The sequence below is a fragment of the Neoarius graeffei genome, chromosome 22, assembly GCF_027579695.1.
Source record: "Neoarius graeffei isolate fNeoGra1 chromosome 22, fNeoGra1.pri, whole genome shotgun sequence".
Classification (NCBI taxonomy): domain Eukaryota; kingdom Metazoa; phylum Chordata; class Actinopteri; order Siluriformes; family Ariidae; genus Neoarius; species Neoarius graeffei.
In genome coordinates this window covers 22,134,821-22,157,109 of record NC_083590.1, presented here as the reverse complement: position 1 = coordinate 22,157,109, position 22,289 = coordinate 22,134,821, and the positions used below count along the sequence as shown (strand labels likewise).

At 43.9% G+C, this 22,289-nt stretch overlaps 1 protein-coding gene across 1 annotated transcript in view; it reads right to left on the bottom strand.

Moving 5' to 3' along the window:
* jarid2b (jumonji and AT-rich interaction domain containing 2b) overlaps nucleotides 1–22,289 on the bottom strand; it is a 247,489-nt gene that overhangs the window by 19,950 nt on the left and 205,250 nt on the right. The window contains exons 7-10 of the mRNA XM_060904624.1: nucleotides 17,585–18,809; nucleotides 10,754–11,229; nucleotides 1,791–1,883; nucleotides 1,512–1,630 (exon numbers count right to left, since the gene is read on the bottom strand). Of these exons, the coding sequence (XP_060760607.1) occupies nucleotides 1,512–1,630; nucleotides 1,791–1,883; nucleotides 10,754–11,229; nucleotides 17,585–18,809 (1,913 nt within the window). The remainder of the gene's footprint in view (nucleotides 1–1,511; nucleotides 1,631–1,790; nucleotides 1,884–10,753; nucleotides 11,230–17,584; nucleotides 18,810–22,289) is intronic.

The window sequence follows — 22,289 nt, the reverse complement described above, 5'->3', positions numbered from 1 at the left end:
CCTCAGTCTGTCTGTCTCTCCTTCACAATCCGTCTCACTGCATCTCTCCCTCAGTCTGTCTGTCTCTCCTTCACAATCCGTCTCACTGCATCTCTCCCTCAGTCTGTCTGTCTCTCCTTCACAATCTGTCTTACTGCATCTCTCCCTCAGTCTGTCTGTCTCTCCTTTACAATCTGTCTCACTGCATCTCTCCCTCAGTCTGTCTGTCTCTCCTTCACAATCCGTCTCACTGCATCTCTCCCTCAGTCTGTCTGTCTCTCCTTCACAATCCGTCTCACTGCATCTCTCCCTCAGTCTGTCTGTCTCTCCTTCACAATCCGTCTCACTGCATCTCTCTCTCAGTCTGTCTGTCTCTCCTTCACAATCCGTCTCACTGCATCTCTCCCTCAGTCTGTCTGTCTCTCCTTCACAATCTGTCTCACTGCATCTCTCCCTCAGTCTGTCTGTCTCTCCTTTACAATCTGTCTCACTGCATCTCTCCCTCAGTCTGTCTGTCTCTCCTTCACAATCCGTCTCACTGCATCTCTCCCTCAGTCTGTCTGTCTCTCCTTCACAATCCGTCTCACTGCATCTCTCCCTCAGTCTGTCTGTCTCTCCTTCACAATCCGTCTCACTGCATCTCTCCCTCAGTCTGTCTGTCTCTCCTTCACAATCTGTCTTACTGCATCTCTCCCTCAGTCTGTCTGTCTCTCCTTTACAATCTGTCTCACTGCATCTCTCCCTCAGTCTGTCTGTCTCTCTCACAATCTGTCTCTCTCACAATCTGTCTCACTGCATCTCTCCCTCAGTCTGTCTGTCTCTCTCACAATCTGTCTCTCTCACAATCTGTCTCACTGCATCTCTCCCTCAGTCTGTCTGTCTCTCTCTCTCTCACTGCATCTCTCCCTCAGTCTGTCTGTCTCTCTCACTGCATTTCTCTGTCTGTACATCTCTCTGCCTGTCTCACTGCATCTCTCCCTCAGTCTCTCTCTCGTGTTCTGTCACTCTGCATCTCTCCCTCTGTCTGTGTCTCTCTCTCTCTCTCACATACTGTCTCACTGCATTTCTCACTCTCTCTGCATCTCTCCATCAGTCTCTCTCCCTCTCTCACCTTCTGTCAATCTGCATCTCTCCATCAGTCCGTCTCTCGCCATCTCTCCTTCAGTTTGTCTTTCTCTCTCTCTCTCAGTCTGTGCATCTGTCTGTCTCTCACATCTGTCTTGCTGCATCTCTCCCTCAGTCTCTGTTTCTCTCTCACGCTCTCTCATTCTCTCTCTTTGCCTGTCTTTCTCTCAGCATCCATCTGTCCGTGTCTCTCTCTCTCTCTCTCTCTCTCAGTCCATCTCATTATCTGTCTGTCTCTCTGCATCTCTCCCCAGTCTGTCTTGCTGTGCCTCTCTATATAATTTGTGTGCTTTTTTGTGCATCCTCTCTCCTTTACACACTCTCTCTCTCTCTCTCTGTGCGTTTCTTCTCGGTTCGATACACTCTCAGGGTAAATCACCAGGCAGTAACGGTGGAAAGGCTCTTACTTTGAGAAAGGCTCTGACTTGCCCACAGGAAAGCCGCTTCCGTGTGTGCTCGTGTCCACTTTCCCATAATGCACCGCTACATGGCAGTCCCTCTGCTCCACTATTCTCCAGTACTCTTGCTGCAAGACCAGAGTAAAAAAAGTGAAACGCAGCTACAGCAGAACATGTTGTATAATCCAATAATGGCGTGATTAACTTTCTAGGAGGAAAACAAGCAACAGGAGCCGAGAGACTCGCTGACATTAACATTTCGGGTCATGGAGAGGTGATGAAAATTACCTCGACTTCTGACGCTCCGGGTTCCTTATTAAAGCACATCATCATCGTATTCCTGGCTATTCTGTAGAAGGTGGTCAAAGACACTGACCTCCCCTGGAAAAACACACACACACACACACACACACACACACACACACACACACACACACACACAGTCAGGAATACATCACCACAGCAACGCTTCCTCATTTAGACTTCAAACCCTGCTCCATTTTACTGGGCATCACATGATGCATGATTTCGGGATCTTTCTTCGCTTAAATGCATAAATTAGGAGAGAAAGCTCACTGATTGGTTATCAGCTCCGAGCTCGGACCTTTTGAGTGCCATGTGAACAGCTGGCATGATTCTGGCAGCTGTAATGACATCACACTTCATTCAGCAGGAAGCTACGAACAATACGATGCAACATCAGAGCAAACAGAGGACGTGTGGACGTTTCGCTCTCTGTGCTACGCAAATTCCGCCCACAAGCACGCTACTCGCTATGGCTGTGATTCGTCAGTACACGCGAGGCACGCCCAACCTGATTCCTGGACAACTTTGAGAAGCATCGATCTTCTTCCTGTAGCTGCGGAAATTCTCATGACATTTAACAGCGCCGTTTGATGTTACAGAACGAAACAGCTAAACACTGCAGCCGGTTTCACTAAGTTAGACTATGACTTTAACTGAGACAGCGGGTATAGTCGGGCTTAGCATAGACGTCTAACAAATACTGTTGCACAAAGCAGTTAAGACTCCGACTATCTTAAGTCGTACTATGCTGCAAAGGATTGTGGGTATTTTAAGACTCTTTTCAAAACAACAAAAATGGCGGACAGTGGTCGTTCAGTGCCGTTTAGCCACTCGGAAAATCTGGCTATATTAGAGGAATTTAATTCCTACAACGACGTTTTATTAGGCAAATTCAGCGAAGAATGTAGCAATAAGAAAAAACATGAAGTGTGGGAAAAAAATAACGTCGTCTGTGAATAGCGTTAATCCGTCTGCGAGAAGAGATGTTGCTGCCGTGCGTAAAAACACCCCCACTGGAGGAGGGGGTTTGAAGAAACTAAAAGTAACCACCGAAATGGTCATCAACATTTATGGCGACGAGTCGCCCTTATTCTGGGGAGTGAAAGGAGGAAAGGAGAGCGGAGTAACCGGCTTCGCCAGACCCAGCAGCAACTCCCTTAGCAACGTTGAAGCTGAGGCTCCTTCACCCTCGGAGTTGTCATCACCCAGTACCTGCGCGGATGGGACACTACACGAAGAGCCTAGCAAAAGGAAAGACTGCAACTTAAATTGAAGACACTTGCGCAGATGGAGGAGTGATGTAGTAATGTGTGTGTGTGTGTGTGTATGAGAGAGAGAGATAAGTGATGAGTGGTGATGTAATTATATGCATAAATGAATTGATATTTATAAGTAATAAAATGAATAAGCTGGCATTACACTGTTTGTTCTTTATTGAATACTTTATACACTAAGTAACTTTAAAAACGCACATTGATAAAACTTGCTGAATTCGTGCTGAGTTTATCTCAAGAAGAAAAGAAATATATCACAATGGAAAAATAACTTCGTTCCGCCCGAATAAGTTCCAAATCTGTGCTCAAATCAGAATTTAAGGGAGTTGTACTCAATAACGTACAATATGACTCGGGTAGTCAATGACATGGACAGGCTTTAATTTTCAAACAAATTTTGCATACACTGTACACACACAATCTTGCCTATAAATACCCGGGGAAATGATGGGAAAATTGTCATTATTGAAGATGCCACGCCTAAGCCAAAATCAACGTGAACAGGCCATCGGGATGTTGCGTGCCGGAAGTACACAGACAGAGGTCGCCCGGCACTTCGGTGTTCATCATTCGACCATTTCCCGTTTGAGTCAGCGTTACAGACAGACAGGGAGCACCAGGGATCGTCCACGCCCTGGTCAGCCTCGAGTCACGACGCCAGTTCAGGATCGGCACATCAGGCTAGCTCACCTCCGTGACAGATTCCTAAGGTCTATGCCACGAAGAGTGAACGCCTTGTTGCAAGCAAATGGAGGTCATACACGATACTGAACCTGTAATTTCGTGAACATGGACCAACTGTCACTTTGAATTTTTTTATTGTGAATTAATTCTTGAGTTTGACAATAAATGTCCTTTATCGATGTTTCAAGATGTGTGTGCATTACATACAATATCAAATTTCAAATATATGCATGGATCTAAAGTGATATCGTGTTGAATTCCATTGTGCATTTTTAAAGTCACTTAGTATAGTTAGATTATAATAGCCTAAATTTGTGTATTACATACTTGCAATGTACTTCACTGCCTTAACATTTCAAGCTTTCTTGTAGTTATTGACATTGATGGCACTTATGGCTTGACTGGTTTTTTTTAAATTAAATTTTATAGCCCTTAGACCCATATTAGACTGGGCGGAGGGTGTCTTACTTTTTAAGCCTAAAATTAGACTTAAAAAATTAGTCTGAACTTTTGTGAAACTGTCTTACTTGCATTAGACTGGTCTATAAAGAAACTTAAGACCAGTCTTAACCATAGACCAGTCTAAACTACTTTAGTGAAACCGGACCCTGGCAACGGGCGGGACCGCTGCCACCCCAAAACACATCAAAAGGAACACAATGTTCCATTAAAATCATTTTTCAGTCTTAGGTCAAAGGTTTATGTTGAAGAAAAAACAAATTATTATTATTATTATTATTAATTTTTAATAATAGCAGGAAAACCTTTACAGTTCCCTGTGTGAGTGTCTACACGTGTCTTTAACACATGCAGTTGATGATGCTGGAGTTGAGGAACGTGACACGTGAGATGGAACAGAGAGAGAAGTGGGGAACAGATGGAACCAGCATGGGCCCTAAGAACTGGAACCACTATCATACAAGTGAGAGAGAGAGAGAGAGAGAGAGAGAGAGAGAGAGAGAGAGAGAGAGCACAAGAGTGTGAGAGAGAGATAGAGAGGGCAAGAACATGAGAGAGTGAGCGAGAGAGAGACAAGAGTGTGAGAGAGAGCAAGAGAACGAGAGAGTGAGCAAGAGAGAGAGCGCGTGACAGAGAGAGACAGAGCGAGAGGGCGAGATTACGAGAGAGAGAGAGAGAGAGAGAGAGAGAGAGAGAGAAAGCATGAGTGAGAGAGAAAATCACCCTTAACACAAACCTTCCATGAGACACACTCAGGGAAAATAGAAGGTGCTTTTGAAGCGCTCTATAAATCTGCCTGCACTCGAGCTGGATATAAAAACCCTGTAGAAATGCGCTGTGTGTGTGTGTGTGTGTGTGTGTGTGTGTGTGTGTGTGTGTGTGTGTGTGTGTGTGTGTGAGAGACTCAGTGTATGACAGCGCAGCAGGAGTACGGTTTCAATTAGCACAACAGGGAAAATGGAGTTAAAGATGGAAGCCAGGTACAGGAGAGGGAGGACACACACACACACACACACTTTTAAAAGCCCAGTGGTTTCCTAAAACAGCGCGGTACATATTTGAGTGTGAGTGCTGTGTGTCTGAGAGAGAGCATGAGCTCAGGGTGATTACCTTAGATCACAGCATTTATATAAATCTCTCTCTCTCTCTCTCTCACACACACACACACACACTCACACCACTTTATTAAATAGTAAACTCACTGACCACCACTGAGTGAATGCTATTTGGATTGTGCGTGCGGCTTATAAATGTGGATCAGGAGCAGTAGCAGTGTGACTCGAGCTAATAAAGACCTCAGTGACGGTGTTCAGTGTCTCTGACCAGAAATCTTCAGCATTCAGCAGTGCTCTGGTGACAAACCGCTCAGTCCCTCTGTGTGTGTGTGTGTGTGTGTGTGTGTGTGTGTGTGTGTGTGTGTGTTTATATACTACTGAGTACCAGATGTCCCCACAAAAGATAGTAAAATCTGACAATTTCAACCTTGTGGGGACATGTGGATGTTCCCCACAAGGAAACTGCTGTTGTAATTTTTTTTCTTAAAACAAAAATTTAAAAAAATAAAATAAAAGAGCCAACAAGTTTCCTTTTCATTACTCAGGTCAGTGTTAGGTTTCAGTGCAGGCACAGCATTAATTAACTGCAATAATAATTATGTCAATGGAAGGTCCTCACAAGGATAGTGAGACAAACGTGCGTGTGTGTTAGTCATGAAAGTGTTCCGGAATTCCGGATTTTTAGATTTTCCGCCGGATTTTTTCCGCTAATGACCCGGAAATCCGGGTATTTGACAAAACTCTTGAAAATCTCCGGTTTTCCGAATGGAGAAATTTATTTTTCAGATTTTTCGCGCTCCTAGACGCGGCGTAAAGGCCAATTTATACTGACAACCCAGTCCTCGCAGATAGCGTCGCAGATAGCGTCTGCGTAGCCCCCCCACCTTCGCAGACGCTCTGCGCGCACCTCCCAAAAATTGTGACCACCGCAGAAGCCTCGCAGACAGCATCGCAGACAAGAGGGCTCTGATTGGTCCACTCTACATCCGCTGTACACGCACTTCCGCTTCCCTACTTTCCCGGTTTGGTTTGTTTTCACGGCCGCCATTTTTAAAAACACGAGCGAAGATGGAGCAGCACGAAGAGCGGTTGATCGAGGAAGTGAGGAAGTACGGACATCTATACGACTCCAGTTCTAGTTATTATAAGTAACCGGAGGATCAACACTCCACTAACCACACCCACCAACTACTCCTAGCGATTTTGCGACTTCGCGCCCCCTTGCGTTGTGGCGGTGAATAACATCGCGCACGCCTATTACTCCCCGCTCAACGATAAATTACAACTGTCTGCGAAAAGCTATCTGCGAAAGCCTTGTCGCAAGAGCATGCAGAGGCCTTAATACTTCGCATAGTCCTTGCATGGGCGCAGTCCTTAAACAGCCCAAACATAGTTCATTGATTAAAGACAGGTGCTCTTTGTTAACGGCGCGCGTGCCGGAGCTCGTTAGGCGCACACGCCTTCAGGTGCACGAGCTAAGGCGTGCAGGACTGACACCGTTCTGCGCAGCGTAACACAATCGCACTAGAAAGCGTGTTCAAGCTGCCAGTGTAGCTGCAGTCTTTTTAGTTGCGAATTACGAGTATTTCCTCTTGTGTTAATAATTGGCCATGTCAAAACAAGCAAAACTTTCCTCCTTCTTTCGACGTGAAGAGAGGCAAGCAATTTATTATATATTTTTTTCCCATCAAAGTTGCATTTTGTGGTTTCGAAGCTAAGTTTTAGTGCCGTTTCTGGAACACAACGTCAAGAAAACGTGGAAGAAACAGCAATAATGGAAGAGCCGGTTTCTAAGCTACTTAAAACTAGCAATGGGAATTTATTTTTTGTTACATAATGTACTCAGGCTGCCAGTCAGTGTGTGACACACACACACACACACTACGCCCCTGATTTACATGAGAAATTTGGTATTCATTGGTGTGTTTAAATTTACAGACAATACGAACTAATGTAAACAATTGGCTTCAACTCGCATAAATCTGAATTGGAAATGTTTAGTTCACTTTAGCTTCTGCAAACGCACAACTCTACTAAAAGATTGATAAACGAGGCTCAACGTCCCCAACACTGAAACCTGAAAGCTTTAGAAACTCTAACAGACCTTTACTTTTTAACAGGACTGTTTTGGGATTTTGCTGAGTTTACCTTCAACTGTCTGATTTTTTTCAAAGTAATGAACTGTGTAGCAGGAAAATCACCACGTTTTCTAAATGCACTCCTGAAAATTACTCATTAACTCGGGGAATTAAATTTGATATTTTTGACATGTTAATCATTAATGTACATGAAAGAAAAAGGCTTAAAAGTTATAACTTGTTTTAGTGAAAATAAGTTCTAAAATGCACTAGAATGCGGGTTTTGCGTGTTATGTTATTAAAATATTTTCGGGGGATGTTGCCCCACCCGTTGCCCCCCCACCCCCCCATTTCAGGGTTTTTTCCTTTGCTCCACTTTCATCTCTAGTGTATGTGTGTGTGCGAGAAAAAGCTTCAGGCCCACTTTACACGGGGACGGTCTGAAACAAAAACGCAAAAGTCCGTTTTCGTTCTCACTTTTTTCCGCATCTACACGACCGTTTTCAAGGAGGAAATCTGCGTCTATACGGTGACGCATAAATGTGTGGAATTCAATTGGATGTGCATGCCAGGCGGCTAGGTGGTGCTGTGAAAGACCTCCGCTATGTCTGCACGCATGCGCAACGTCTTCCGTCTTGTCTGATCTGCACATCTGCGCCGCGAAAACTTTGACTACTCTGGCTATGGTAAGTAAAAAAGTAAGTAAAAAAGTAAGAGCATACTATACCCGCCTCTGTTCATTAACGGTATATGTGCAGATTCGGTATAGATGTTCGAAGGACTCCTGGACGTTTATTAAAGCTGCCAGAGCAGCTTGAAGGTCCGTTGGATCGATGTAATCAGACATGCTCTTACTTTTTTACTTACTTTCTTACTTCCCGGGCTGGCATGTACAGTATATGACATATGTATGACGTAAACGCGTACCTGACGTGAGCAGATCCGAGCAGAGTTTCGCGTATAGACCCCTTTCACTGACGTCACCCGAAACCGGAAGTAAACAGACCCTGCGCCATTTTGGAAGACCAACAAACTCGTGATAAGGGGATAATAACGGCAGCGGTATGTGAACCCACGAGAATAAAGTGGAGTGGCAAACGACTTGAACAAACAAATCTGAGCTGTTTTATTTATGATTTATTGGCCCAACAGTAGACTTGAAAGAAACCTGTGTGAGACTTGGCAAAAAACTGTGGATATAATGGATAAGTCTGTGCATGATCTGCGGACACTTTGAGGTAAGCAAACGCAAGAAATTCAGATTTAAAACATGCTAAATTGGCCCCAAGTTGATAACTGGATGAGGAGCAAGCCTCCCAGACTTCTACAATTTAATAATAATAATAATAATAATAATAATAATAATAATAATAATTTAGGATGGTTTGGGGCTTGCTCTCCCTCCTATTATATAAATAAAGCATAGTTGTTGTGTAGGCATATATCATAAATACATATGTATAATTTGGATAAATTAGCCTAAATTATGGATACCTTAATAGTAACAAAAAGTATTAATTTTTCAACTGAAAAGATATATTATTAAAAGATAAATATCAACAAGATTACCTTGGCCATAACTATGTGTAGGTTATTCTTAATAACAGCTGTAATATCACGAACCAAGCCACTAACAACATAATTGTAAGCCTGTAGCCCTTTGTAGGCTTTCAAGTCATCAGCAGTGTAGGCACTGGGTGTAAACAACAAATAGTTTACAATGTCCGGGTAGCAAACAGATGGCAGAATTGGTGTCCGGTCCTCCTTATGTATCTGACACGGAGAAATAATATAAATCGTGCTGCCTACCAGATTACAGTCGTCTGTTTTATTGTATCAGTACTAGTATCACTTACTATACTCATCAGTCATAGATTAGTCCAGTACAACATGACCAGCTTGCTTTTTTCCATTTGACTGTCGCAAGTTTTTTCAGGCTGGTACAGTCAAAAATTGAAAAAAGTTTTGGCCTACTAAACTAGTCATCGATTCTACTAGTGTATTAATTGGAGTCGACATGAAAATGTTCAGTAAAAACTTTAAACCAGTACAATCTCTTCTTCAAAGTTTCACCAAATGGTTTTATTTATGCAATTTAAAGCTCATAATACTGTATAACTTTGGTCGAGTAAAAGCACGGAGCAAAAACATGGCTGAATCCTGAATGACTCCTATTTGTTTAAATAGGGGACTACATAGGCGGCAGAATGTAGTTTCTTTTTCCCTGCCATGGAAGTGCACTTGTATACCGAGGAGGAAAGCAATTTGCATTACAGCTGTGAGGCGGCTCGGCTCGGTTTTCCCTTTCGGGCGCTCTCGTTTTCTGTTAGAATTTGGTAAAGAAAAAAAAAAAAAAGATTATTTACCAGCTTACCGGGTCCATTAACATAAATCTGACAGCTGACAAGGTCGGGATATAAACGAACTTTTGCATTAAACTGTGTGCTTGGATTCACATAAATTTTTCTGAGTCTTATCATATGGGTCAAACCCATCAATCACAGCCAGTTTCTCCACATACCGTGCCCTTTCTGCAGCTGGTAATGTACTCACATAACCCGAATTATCATCCATCGTGTCACTTTACTCTCGCTCGTACTTTGTTTTATATTGTGAGTGCATGTACTTGGTCTTCCAGTATGGCGCCTAACAAAATCTCGCGGCGCGGTGACGTCATGCGGTAGCCCTCTATTGGGTAGTTTAGACGGATATGCAACGGGGTCTGTTTTTAACTTATCCACTCTGGAAGGCGTTTTCAATTTTTTCCGTTTTTCAGCCTCGGAAACGCCGTCCCCGTGTAAACGAAAGGCACTTCCGATAAAATATTTAGTCGTTTTTACCCGACAGCGTCCTCGTGTAAACGGGCCCTCAGTCTCTCCCTGTACATCTTCAAGGTATTTGTGTCTAATAAAGCGAACACTTAAACTCCTTGACTGCAAACAGTAAAGGAATAAAAGCCGTTTAAAATGTAGATGCAGGCTTGGATGTGGTGGCCTGGGAAAAACCTTTGGATGCTGCTGCGGCTGAATTCCGCCAAACAAACAACTAAACATTTTCTGACCAAATTAGGTTTCTCGGGGCAAAAGTAAAGTAACTCACCCAAACAAATATATTTCACCAAAATGTTGTAGAAGTGCATTTATTATTCTAAACCTGCCTAAGATTTTGGAAAAATGTCAGCGAAAAAGGTAAGCTTAAAAAAAAAAATTGATCCATGTTATCAAATCATGCAAAAATTAACTACAAAAAGGATGAACGCTGAATAGATTTAGTTCAAGTTATTAGTGATGTCCATGTCCCAGAGTTGAAAGAAATATTTTATAATATTTTAACGCTAATCCAAAAAAAAAAGCCAACAGAACAAATCTCACTAAATGAATAAACTCATTCCTTACCTTGTATATACACTTGTGCTGGTCACTGAGAACCCCGTCGTTTCCTTCCTCTTCTACATGCCCCTCTTTCTTCTTCTCGTGAGTGAACAGTCGACGGCGTCCGGGGTTACGCGGCGTCTCCGGCTCCTTCCCTGGTCCGTGGAGCCCGTTCTTGGGCTCGTAGCGTGGCATTGGCAAGGTGTGGCCGTTCCAGCTCTCCGAGTGACCCTCCAGGGGCCCCCGGCGGCGCTCCAGCGTCTCCTTCTCGGCCAGCACGTCATGCTCGAGGCGACGCTGCTCGTGCGGAGAAAGCTGATCATAGGAGAGCAGGAACTGCAAGTAGGCTTCCTGGAGCTTAGCCAGCCGTTCCTGAGCCGACCTCGGGATCCGGAGCAGATCTGCTAAACGGCTCCACTTCTTCAGATCCATCACCCGCTGCATGCCACCCATGTCGCTGACCAATTCAGAGAAGCGTGCCAGGTCCAACTCGCAGCCTCCTGCGAAAGGAACGAGGGACATTTGTGTGAAGGGTTTATCACGCAAATCATTTCAAGTGGAGGAAACCAAAGCAATGGACTTGTGTTTTATCCCTCAAGCACACAATTCTCCTCACCATACCTGTCAACCCTCCCGTTTTTCCCGGGAACTCCCTTATTTCGACTTATTTCCCGCTGTCTTCCCGTTTTTTTATTTTCCTGAAAATATCCCGTATTTTCACATTATATAAAAGTCCCGTATTTTCACAATATAAAAAAGTCGGTAGGTCCAGAATTCATGACGCGCCTCTGACAGGAGTTTACAGCAGCAAGTCGGGCCATGAATTCACGCCCCCGCCCTCTCAGGCATCAGTAATTACAGAACTCCGTCCGGAGGCGAGGCTGAACAAGTGATTAGGTCCTGTGTTGCCAGATTGGGTGGTTTCCCGCCCAAGTTGGGCGGTTTCAAGTGCATTTTGGCGGGTTTTGAACATATTTTGGGCTGGAAAACGTCAGCAGTATCTGGCAACACTGATTAGGTCTGAGGTGAAGATGGCGATGCTAATAGCTAAGAAAAACATTAGCCTCTCTTTCTTTGATGATTTCAACAAGTGCGTGGCTGGAATGTTCCCAGACTCTTCCATCGCAAAGAAATTTTCCATGGGGAAAACGAAAGCCTCCCAAATAATCAAAGGTAAGCTACACATGTTTACATTAAGTATGTCCTGGCTAAGACCTCATAAATAGCCTAGTGTAAACTAATTGGTGTATTAACTGTTTTATCCACTCATTGTCTATTTTATTTTCTATCTGAAACTTACCCATTTTAAATCACTCTTGGCTTTCTATCTATCTATCTATCTATCTATCTATCTATCTATCTATCTATCTATCTATCTATCTATCTATCTATCTATCTATCTATCTATCTATCTATCATTCCGAGGCCATGACTATGGTAAAACCATAATAAATTGCAATGGAATTGAATTTATTGACTGGTTATATAATGACCTTTCTTATTTTAACATAAGATACGTATTTTAGCCCTTAATTTGGGAAATAACTGGTACCACTGAAAGCAAATAAAAATAAATGTATAGTTTATTTGCAAATGCACTCTATAAACCATAAGCATATTGAGTTTGGGTCTTGGCTATCACCAACATGCACCAGAGTACAGGAAATCACAAATACTAGATAGAAAATTGCCCCCCATTCAACTACACACCCACTTTTGGTGAAGGGTATGACTTTCCGAAATTTTCCCTTATTTTGAGTTAAAAATCTGGGAAATATCCCTTTTTTTCAAACCTCAAAGTTGACAGGTATGCTCCTCACTATCATCATAATAATAATAATAATAATAATAATAATAATAATAATAATAGCAGCCAAGTCCAATCCCATTGCCCTTCTATTACTAATAAGCGTTTAACATGAACCCCTGACTGAAAACCTACACCATGTTCACGTGGACATGGCTACTCGGCAGAATTAATGAAGCCCCTGCTGCAAAACAGCTTCCTGATTAAAAGTGGTTACCTTGACTTACTGCCGCTAGGCATTCAGTATGCGCGAGTTTCTGCTTACTCATGAGCAACAAATATTAATCACTTTAACGAACCAATCCAAGGAAAACACATTCACCCTACAGAACCCTCGAGATTTCAACATGGAAAGATCTTCTTCAGGTCTTCAGGACTGTGGGCTTTCTACTGTACTACTACTTCTTTCAGCTGTTCTGTTTCAGCGGATAACGTCCCTCCGTCTCCTCCTGCCCTCCGGATCTTTTTCTGTAGCACCGACCGTCCTCATGTCCTCCTTCACCACATCCATAAATCTCATCTTTGCTCTTCTGCGTTTCCTTCTACCTGGCAACTCCATCTCCAGCAGTCTTTTCCCAATATACCCTGGATCTCTCCTCTGGTACGTGTCCAAACCATCTCAATCCTAACGGCTGGATTGACTGTGGGCTTTCTACTTTCTCGATAATATGACAAACCGAGTTTGATTGTCTTATTAAATTCAACAAAGAAAAAAAAAAAAAGAAGAATCCAGTTCAGGAACAACCGTTTATCGCTCAGGGATCGAAACGGGAATTTGGGAGGACTGGTCCATTTGGACCAGCGCCTCTCGGAGGTACTGGTCCAAATGGAGTAGCACTGGTCCGTATTTATAATTACAAATTTCAAGCCGATTTTATATATTTATTCATATAATACAACCATATTATACACGAGTGATCAATTTCAGCTGTCTATAAACTTCTTCCTCAGTCATCTCATTATCATCACAATCTTCGAAACCCTCATCCAGATCATCATCATCATCATCATCATCATCTATCGAGTCATACACCACATCATGCTGCGCCTCCTCGTCATCTTCATCTTCCACCTCCTCATTCTGTCTCTCCTGGGGCTCTACATCTCCTGCCACATACTCCCTCTCATCACCTGCAGGCTGCTCTGGCTCATCATACTTGTTGAGCGATATCCGTTTGTTTTGATAGCTGTCAGAAATGTCAAGCCAAGGACTTTTAAACTTTGCGGGGGTCTAATCTATCCGACCAATAGCAGTTCAAGTTACATTTGTCTTCATGGGCAGCAACGAAAATGAACGGGAAGAAACGAAACTTCACACAGCCATGCTGCATGTAGCGGTGTATACTGCGCACGTAAACAATACGGCGGTGCCCGCGTCTATGCCAACTTGACAAATGTCTCACAAAATCTATTGAAATTATCGTAAAAAACGGTAAAATAGACCAAGATCTGCTTAAAATGGGCGAGAATCGTTGATAGAAACCATTGAGGCAGTGAGTAGTTTGATATATATATATATATATATATAGCGTGGCGAGCCAGTCGCCCACTCGGTCGAGTACATGTTGTCACTAGTCGCCCATACCCTTTCCAACTCGCATTGGCGAGTGGGCGACCGCCCGTTTCGATCCCTGTCGCTGCTATAACATGAGGGATAATTAACAGTTATGCACCGAGTCGGCTATAATCCATGTACGACGAGATTGACTGGAATAACGTTTTTATTCTATCCACATTCACTGGATTTTGAGAAACGTATTTTTATTTTTTGCAAATTCGTTAAATAAAAACTTTATACAAAACATCCAAAAAAAAAATTTCTGCTTAGAATGTAAACAAACCGGCGAAATGACAGGAGCAATTTGTGAAAAATGCGATAATAATAATTCTTGAAAAAAATAAAAAATACATTCTTACCATCAAATACTTTCATTCCATATTTTGTTGCTTTTTTTGTATTTCGGGGGGTTTTGTTTTCGAGTAGTGTTTTTATTTCCTCCTCGGTTGCTTCAGCAACATGCTCCGCCATTTTGTTTTTCTCTGCTCACGGTATATGAGCTGATATCCTAGTAGTAGCCAATCACGATTACTCATATCCAGTGAATGTGGATAGAATAACAAGAACTAACCTGCTTCAGGGCGTTTCACAAAACTAAATATAGCTAGAAATAGCTGCTTTTGGGCCGTTCATAGTTAAAACTGTTGGAGGATATTTTTTTTTCTGACTCCGCGCTACAGGAACTGAGGCCATGTACACACGTAGCCGGGTATTTTTAAAACCGAACATTCTCCCGTTTATAAAAATGTTTTATCCACACCACCTTGTCTTCGAAAAAAATCCCTTCCACACATAACCGAACATCTGCGTTTTCAATCACATTCATAAGCATTCCAAACCTGTAGATGGCATTATTTCCCCAAATCGTACCCCCTAATCACATCGCCCGTGCTCTTGAATCAGTAGTTGGGCTTCTAAAATTAAACATGTAAATAGCACCTGCACAATAATTAACGCCTTCAAGGCACTACTCCGATCCATTACTCTTTGTCCATGCTTAATCTGGCTTCTGCAGTAAACAAAGGTCGCACGTTTGACGTCAGGGCAGATTTGTTGTCATTTTTTTGGCGCAGATTGTGACGTTCTAAAACGCAAAACTCCGGTTATCTCTGTCTACACGAAAAGGCATACACGGAGTTTTCAAAAATCTTCACTTTGCCCGGAGTTTTTTTAAATATTCATTTTTGATGTGTTTTCATGTGGATGACAGGCCAAAACGTAGAAAAATATCTTCGATTTAGCAGATACCCGGCTACGTGTGGATGGGGTCCGAGAACGATCGGTTTTGAAGGACTTTGTTAGCTGCTACTTCAAGGTCGGCAGTCTCTCAGCACAAGAGGAACCATGAATGACTTAACACCGTGTACAGTGATTGGCCCAGATGTCGATTAGTCATGAGAATATGAGCCAATGCGGGAACGGCAACTGCCATTTTTAAAAATCCATCTCATCTCATTATCTGTAGCCGCTTTATCCTGTTCTACAGGGTCGCAGGCAAGCTGGAGCCTATCCCAGCTGACTACGGGCGAAAGGCGGGGTACACCCTGGACAAGTCGCCAGGTCATCACAGGGCTTTTAAAAATCCATGTCAAACGTTAGTTGTGTAAACAACAGCTCTTAACGCGAGCATTAAAAATGGTGGAAAAAAGCAGATACATGATGGAGGAAATACAAACCTGATTGACACGTCTAAGCAAAATATAAGCGAGCAAGCCGGTTTACGTCACGTCAGCCTTCGTCCTGGCGCTTGAAGTTGTGTAGTTCTTGGCGGTAGTTCCTCTCATAAGTCCTTCAAACTGTTTGGTTCGAAAGTACCTCATGTTTAAAGAGTATGAGGTCATTTTTTTTTTTTTTTACTAAAAGTTAGTCATTGTTGGCAAATTGATGTGGCTTAAAAGGAACAATATGGTATTTTCCTAAAAGTACTAAAAGCATGGTTTTTTTTCGCAGGGTCCCCGCTGGCGCTCGTCACTGACGAACATAATCCATCAGTGACGAAGAGAAAATTATGAGAGGTCATCACAGTGACTATTGTATTTGTCATCTTTATCATAAGTCATTTTTCCTAGAAATTCCTCCCCAAATCCGTAAGTTTGCCGAAACCCGACCCCAGTGAAGAGACGGCGGGAAGCCAGAGTGTAAACAATGAGCACGTGCTTGTGAGCAATAAAAATCGACTACGCATAAATGACCAAATGAGTGCCAAGCTTTTGACCAATCGCAGCGCGTCTTAACCAGCCCGGTGTGGTGGTGGAATTCTCTCTGCGTGAAATAAACAATGGCGCAGTCTAAACTGATGAAGTTTTTAGGCGGGCTTCTTCAAGCACTGAAGATGGTTTAAGGGCTGAAAAAGGCACGGGGGAGACAAACTCAGAGCCCCGACCGTCCCCAAGCACTTCAGACAGTGTCAGGAATACATTTTGGTTTAAAAAAAAAAAAAGCCGTCAGCCAGCAAGCGACTGAAGGGAGCCATGTTTCGGTGGTATGGTGTGTTGAGTCCCCGTGGCTCGTTGGTGCACAGGGCGCCCCAAATCAAGTCTCTCTTATTAAAAGCTGGAGTGGAACCTAAATTTTATATGGAATGGAGAGGCCTAGCTGTATCTGTACAAATATTTGAAGAAGCATGCCAGCTTGGTTGGTATAAACCTGCATTAAGTCCACTTTGATAAGTTGGTAACTAAGAAAAAAAAATACAGACTAAGTGAAGAAAAAGTGAATAATACTTCTATGACTTGATTTTTCAAGGAAAAAAGTGGAGAATATTTTTTAGAACCCAGCGGGAACCCTGACTCCGTATATCAACCAATAAAATATCTGAGATAACCATGCTGTATACAAACCACAATAAAGAGAAAACACCCAATAATAGTTTCCCAATAATCCATACAACTGGCGTACTGAAATGCAACCCATTTTCGCAGTTCTGTGAATATAGCAGAACAGCAAGCCATCTTTATTTGTGTCTTAAAATATAACTTTAAAAAAAAAAAAAAGATAGAAACGTGATATTCAACAGGAGCATGAATACAGGTCAACGTGCTACAGTTTTTATTCTCCAGCTGGAACGCCTCCAACACTGCAGCTGCATTTGTAGCGCCTCAGGAAACACCACGTACTAACCGTATAACCTGCTAGACCTTGACAACACACAGTAGCCGGTTAACGAAAGCCTAGGGGCAGCTTTCTAGAGCCTACAAATGCTCAGCCATGCTGCGGGCAAATCCAAAAAGACAAGCAATTTAAGTGAGTTACTGCTTCCTAACAAGAGCTGACAGCAGTCTTGTATCTTAACATGTGTGGTTACTGGGATAAAGTCATGTGATTAGCCTGTGATGTTCCTTATGTGGTGTTCCATTACTGTGGTGCAGTGGTGTAACACTATTTTAACTTAATGTGCGTCAGTATTAAGCCCTGGCACTACCTCATCTGGAGCAGTGGGGTTATTTTGACCAATTTAAGACCATGGAAGACAGTTTTTGTGAAAACTCACCGATGACTGGTGGCTCCTCCATGCTGATGCCCTGAGATTTGAGGTGTTTCTTGATGCAGGCGAGTTTCTGAACATTGGGGCCCCAGCGGCGGCCGAGCTTATGCACCCGCTGCACCTGCGTAATGAAGCGCATCTCGTCGTTTAGCTTGCACTCGGGACGCCAGTCAGGAGGTGGGACCACTCGGCACAGCCCACTAGCTTCTGCGCATTCTCGCACCGTGTCCAGGTACACCAGTGGATCCTGAAATTCCCTCGAGTTAGGCCTCAATACGGGAACCTCAGGCAGCACGGCCAGGCCTGCCCGGCTTCTCTCACGCTCCTTTTCCCTCTCCTTTTCCCTCTCACGCTCCCGCTCCACCCTCTGAGGTGTGGTCTGAGGCTCTGACCCTCTCAAGGGCCTGCTGGTTGAGGTAGTGTTAGCATTAGAGTTAGCATGCCAGCTCTTGGTCCTCTGTTGCACTCTGTGGATGAACATCAGCCTCCCGGCTGAGGCACGCTTAGGCCGTTGCCTTGCTGGCTCCGGGTTGGCTGGGCTCTGGTGGGCGGAGCCTGGGGCAGCTGGTGAGGCTGGAGCAGGGATGGGGCCTGTTTTTGGTGTAGGTGAGGCAGCCGTTTCCGTGATGCTGTGCCCGTTTGCAAGGGCTGTTGAAGCCTTGTCCTGGTTTAGCACCTTCTTGCTGCGTGTCTCCACTACCGGGAGCGACGCAAGTTTAGGCTTTTTAGCCTCTGAGAGCAAAACCTTGGACTTAGGCTCCGTAACTTCTTGTCCTGTATCCATCCTACGTTTGGAATTGCGCAGACCATGCCGCCCCTGCCGACCTTCGTCCTCCAACTCTTCCTCCTTAGAGCTATGGAGTCCGTTGATCCTCCCGTTGAAGCGAACAGTGGCGTCCCCATTGGCTGCGCCATGCAGCTCGTTTGATAACAGCACCTGTTTGCGGGTTTTTGCATTGCCACTTGGGGCTTTCCCTGAGTGAGGGGGCTGGGCACCGTGCCCGTTGCTGGCTGGATGCTGATTGCTGCCAGCAGCAGCAGCAGAATGTTTGCTGTGGTTCAGTTTGGCTTTCTTTACCAGTTCTCCTTTCGCTTTGGTGTAGGTGACGTGGCCCTTGGTCACGGTGGCCGTGTACTTCACAGTTCTGGAGGGTAGGCGGCAGTCTTTCGATTTTTTGGCAGTGACCACGTTGGCAGGAGATGGCTGTGAAAAGCCGTTCACTTTAGAGACCTGAACAGAAGCAGAGGTCAGGGGGAAAAAAAATACATCAGTCGAAGCATTTGATAGACAGTTTTCAAGTCACAATCAACTGATCTACTCATCCATACATATACACAGTAGAGGTGTAACATAACCCCATCAGTATCCGTTTAGTGCTCCAAATTTCTGCACGAGCATTCAGGCTTAACTCTGAAGTGTGGGCATGGCCTACAAGGCTAACAGTTCCATGAAAGCAAAACCTTTTTATAGGATCCCAGCCCTAATGGAGACCTTCATCTCAACCACATGACCTCTGAACCTTTCTTTTTGATATCCAGAAACTGCTAGGACTTTCTGCAACGATTATTAGATGAGGTAGCAACATCTAAGTGAGGTAACAACAGCTTTTTTACTTGATTAGCAAAAAAAGTCACTATTGTAGCCTGATTAATTTGTGCTAGCAGCTCTAGTGCAAACTGTTACTCTCACTCAGGATCTTTCTACTCTATTCTTCTTCGTCGTCTTTTTCTTCTTATCTCATTATCTCTAGCCGCTTTATCCTGTTCTACAGGGTCACAGGCAAGCTGGAGCCTATCCCAGCTGACTACGGGCAAAAGGCGGGGTACATCACAGGGCTGACACATAGACACAGACAACCATTCACACCTACGGTCAATTTAGAGTCACCAGTTAACCTAACCTGCATGTCTTTGGACTGTGGGGGAAACCGGAGCACCCGGAGGAAACCCACGCGGACACGGGGAGAACATGCAAACTCCACACAGAAAGGCCCTCGCCGGCCACGGGGCTCGAACCCGGACCTTCTTGCTGTGAGGCGACAGCGCTAACCACTACACCACCGTGCCGCCCGTCTTTTTCTTCTTCTTATTATTATTATTGTTGTTATTCTCCTAATGTTTTTTAGGACGCTATTTCTCCCTCAGTTTTCAACCAATCATTACATGAAGAATACCTCTGGGCTGAATCGCATGCGATGACTTTTGGTACTGATCTGGATCACTGATCCGGAATGATCCGTGAAAAACGGGATAGTTTTCAATCACTTATAACTCTGTCAATTTTCATGATTTTTTCAATCAGTTTTTTTTTTTTAATTTTGTTCAGGGCAGCAGGGCGCAACTTTTTCCTCACTAAGCGTCATTCTGCATCTCTTCCCGTTCCAGATCTACAGGATACGGTGACCAGACATCCCGGTTTGGAAGAGCTACCGCAAATTACTGTGACTGAAGTCACAGCCTCTGTCTAGTTTTATTTGCAAGTGCATTAGCAAATACAAGTAACAGTATAGCACAGACTTGGGGTTTAAGACTTTGGGTTTATTTCTAGTCAAAATCGATAAACATCAGTTGTTTTCTGCAGAAAAGAGAATATATTTGTGGCACGCGTAAAAGGAAAAAAAAATAGCATGAATGACTGCAAATGTATTGCTGACACTTCTTGGGATTTGCGGCTCCATTAGTGGCCCTCGGTCAGCTATCTTGATCTGTATTACGCTCATCTCGACAGCGAAACCAAAACCCCAGCTCCAGCAGGACATAATTAACACAGGAAAAATGAGAAGAGACAGAAACAGAGAGGAACTAATGGAGAGAAAAGAGCTCGGTGCCAGCTACTGGTGGTAAAATGACTCCGGGAATATAGTTTATAGCTAAAGCACATTATAATCAGTCAGATATGGAGTGGTCTCGTTAAGCTCTGTAATTCTGCCGAAACACTTCAAATAAAAGTCTGGAGTTTGTCTGCAGATCTGAGAGCCCCCGTGGGTTCCCGCTGCAGCAGACGACGCTTTGGTTACACATAAACTCTTATGGGTTAAGAGCAGTTATGGGAATATTGGGCTGCGTCGTCTCTTCTCACCAGGCCGCTGCTTTTATTCCAGTTTACTCAACGTATTCTATTACGGACTCAGACACCATTTCACAAGAGCACCATGAAGTTAAAAAAAAAAAATTTACAACTGAAACTTAAGAGATGTGGACGGACTACTCGAGGTCACTAAAGTGCAGACACTTCAGGGCATCATCAGCCTCCACTACTTTCTGCTTCTATGTACCCACGCATATAGCTGTAGATGTGCACGACATTGGAGGTAATGTTAAGTGAAATGTGCTTGAGCCTCGGCGATCTATCAGCGGATCAGGCCAGTCGACACAGCCTGTATTGTATTCCTATCGGGCACAGCCAAACACAAGGAGAGGCTATTAAAAGATAAGGGGGAGTGAAACACGACTGCCTTCATCTGTCGCTCCGCCCTCACCATGCAAGGAGAAGCAGAGGGAGGAGAGGAAGAAAGGAGAGAAAGGGTGAGAATTTCGACCGTTTCTATACAAAGCGCCGAGGCTCAGATGATTGATGCTCACGGCAGGTAGCACAGCAGGTGTAAAGTGACTCGGTTATCTGGACTCTACATCTGTCCTCCATTAGCGATACAGTTCTTAGATCGTATGTTTAAAATCTTTATTAGCTCATCCGGCCGACAGGTGATGAGTTTATGCCGTCATGTGTTGTCCGTCCGGCGTCACCCACGTTTCATGAAAATCGCTTCTTCTCTCTCTCAATTCTTCACTGATTTTTCTTCTTTTTGGCCGGAAGGTCAGTCTGCCTGGGGTGCATATACTATAGCTTCAACCTAAATTTGCATAATTGCATTTAATAATGAAGATATGGAGTAATCAATCAATCAATCAATCGCTAACGAGCAGTTTCCACACAAATCGCTTCTTCTCCTTCAATTCTTCACCGATTTTGATTCTTTCTGGCATGAAGGTAGGGGGACCTAGGGTGCATAGAACTTCTACCCAGATTTGCTTTATTATAATTATTAATCAAAAATCGCTTCTTCTGGGTCAGTTCCTCGCCGTTTTGGATTCTTTCTGGTAAATAGGTCGGTATTCCAAGGGCGAATATAACTTCTATATATAGCTTGTATATAGTGGATATAGCTTGCAACATTTATTGTGCAAGATGGCCCATTTTAGATCGTTTCTTCTGGACTAGACGGGGGCGGAGTGAGCTACGCAGTCACTGACGGTCTCGTTTTTCTGTAAAGGTGCTTTGCAACAATGTCTACTGTGAAAAGTGCTATTCAAATAAATTGGCTCGACTTCATATGAAACCGCATCATCATTTCCCATCCTTCCTTCATCCAGATGAACTTGGAGCAGCACCATCACCTCTCGTCCACTTTCTAGCCCTCAGGACACCACCGTCCCCAAACCGCTAAGCACACTTCATTTGTCACAGCACCACCATTTCCCATCCTCCCTTTATGAATATGAACCAACACCATCCTCCATCTCTCCTCCAAAACAAAAAGACAAAATGGCACCACCTCCCACTAAAACACCTTCTGTCTGGTATCTGGAACAGCACCACAATCTCCAGTCCACTCTTGAGCCATTTGACATACCACCACCTCACCTCTGTCCTCCAGAAACGACGTCTCTGCTCTACCTTGGGACACCGCTGTTTTCCAACCAGCATGCATGA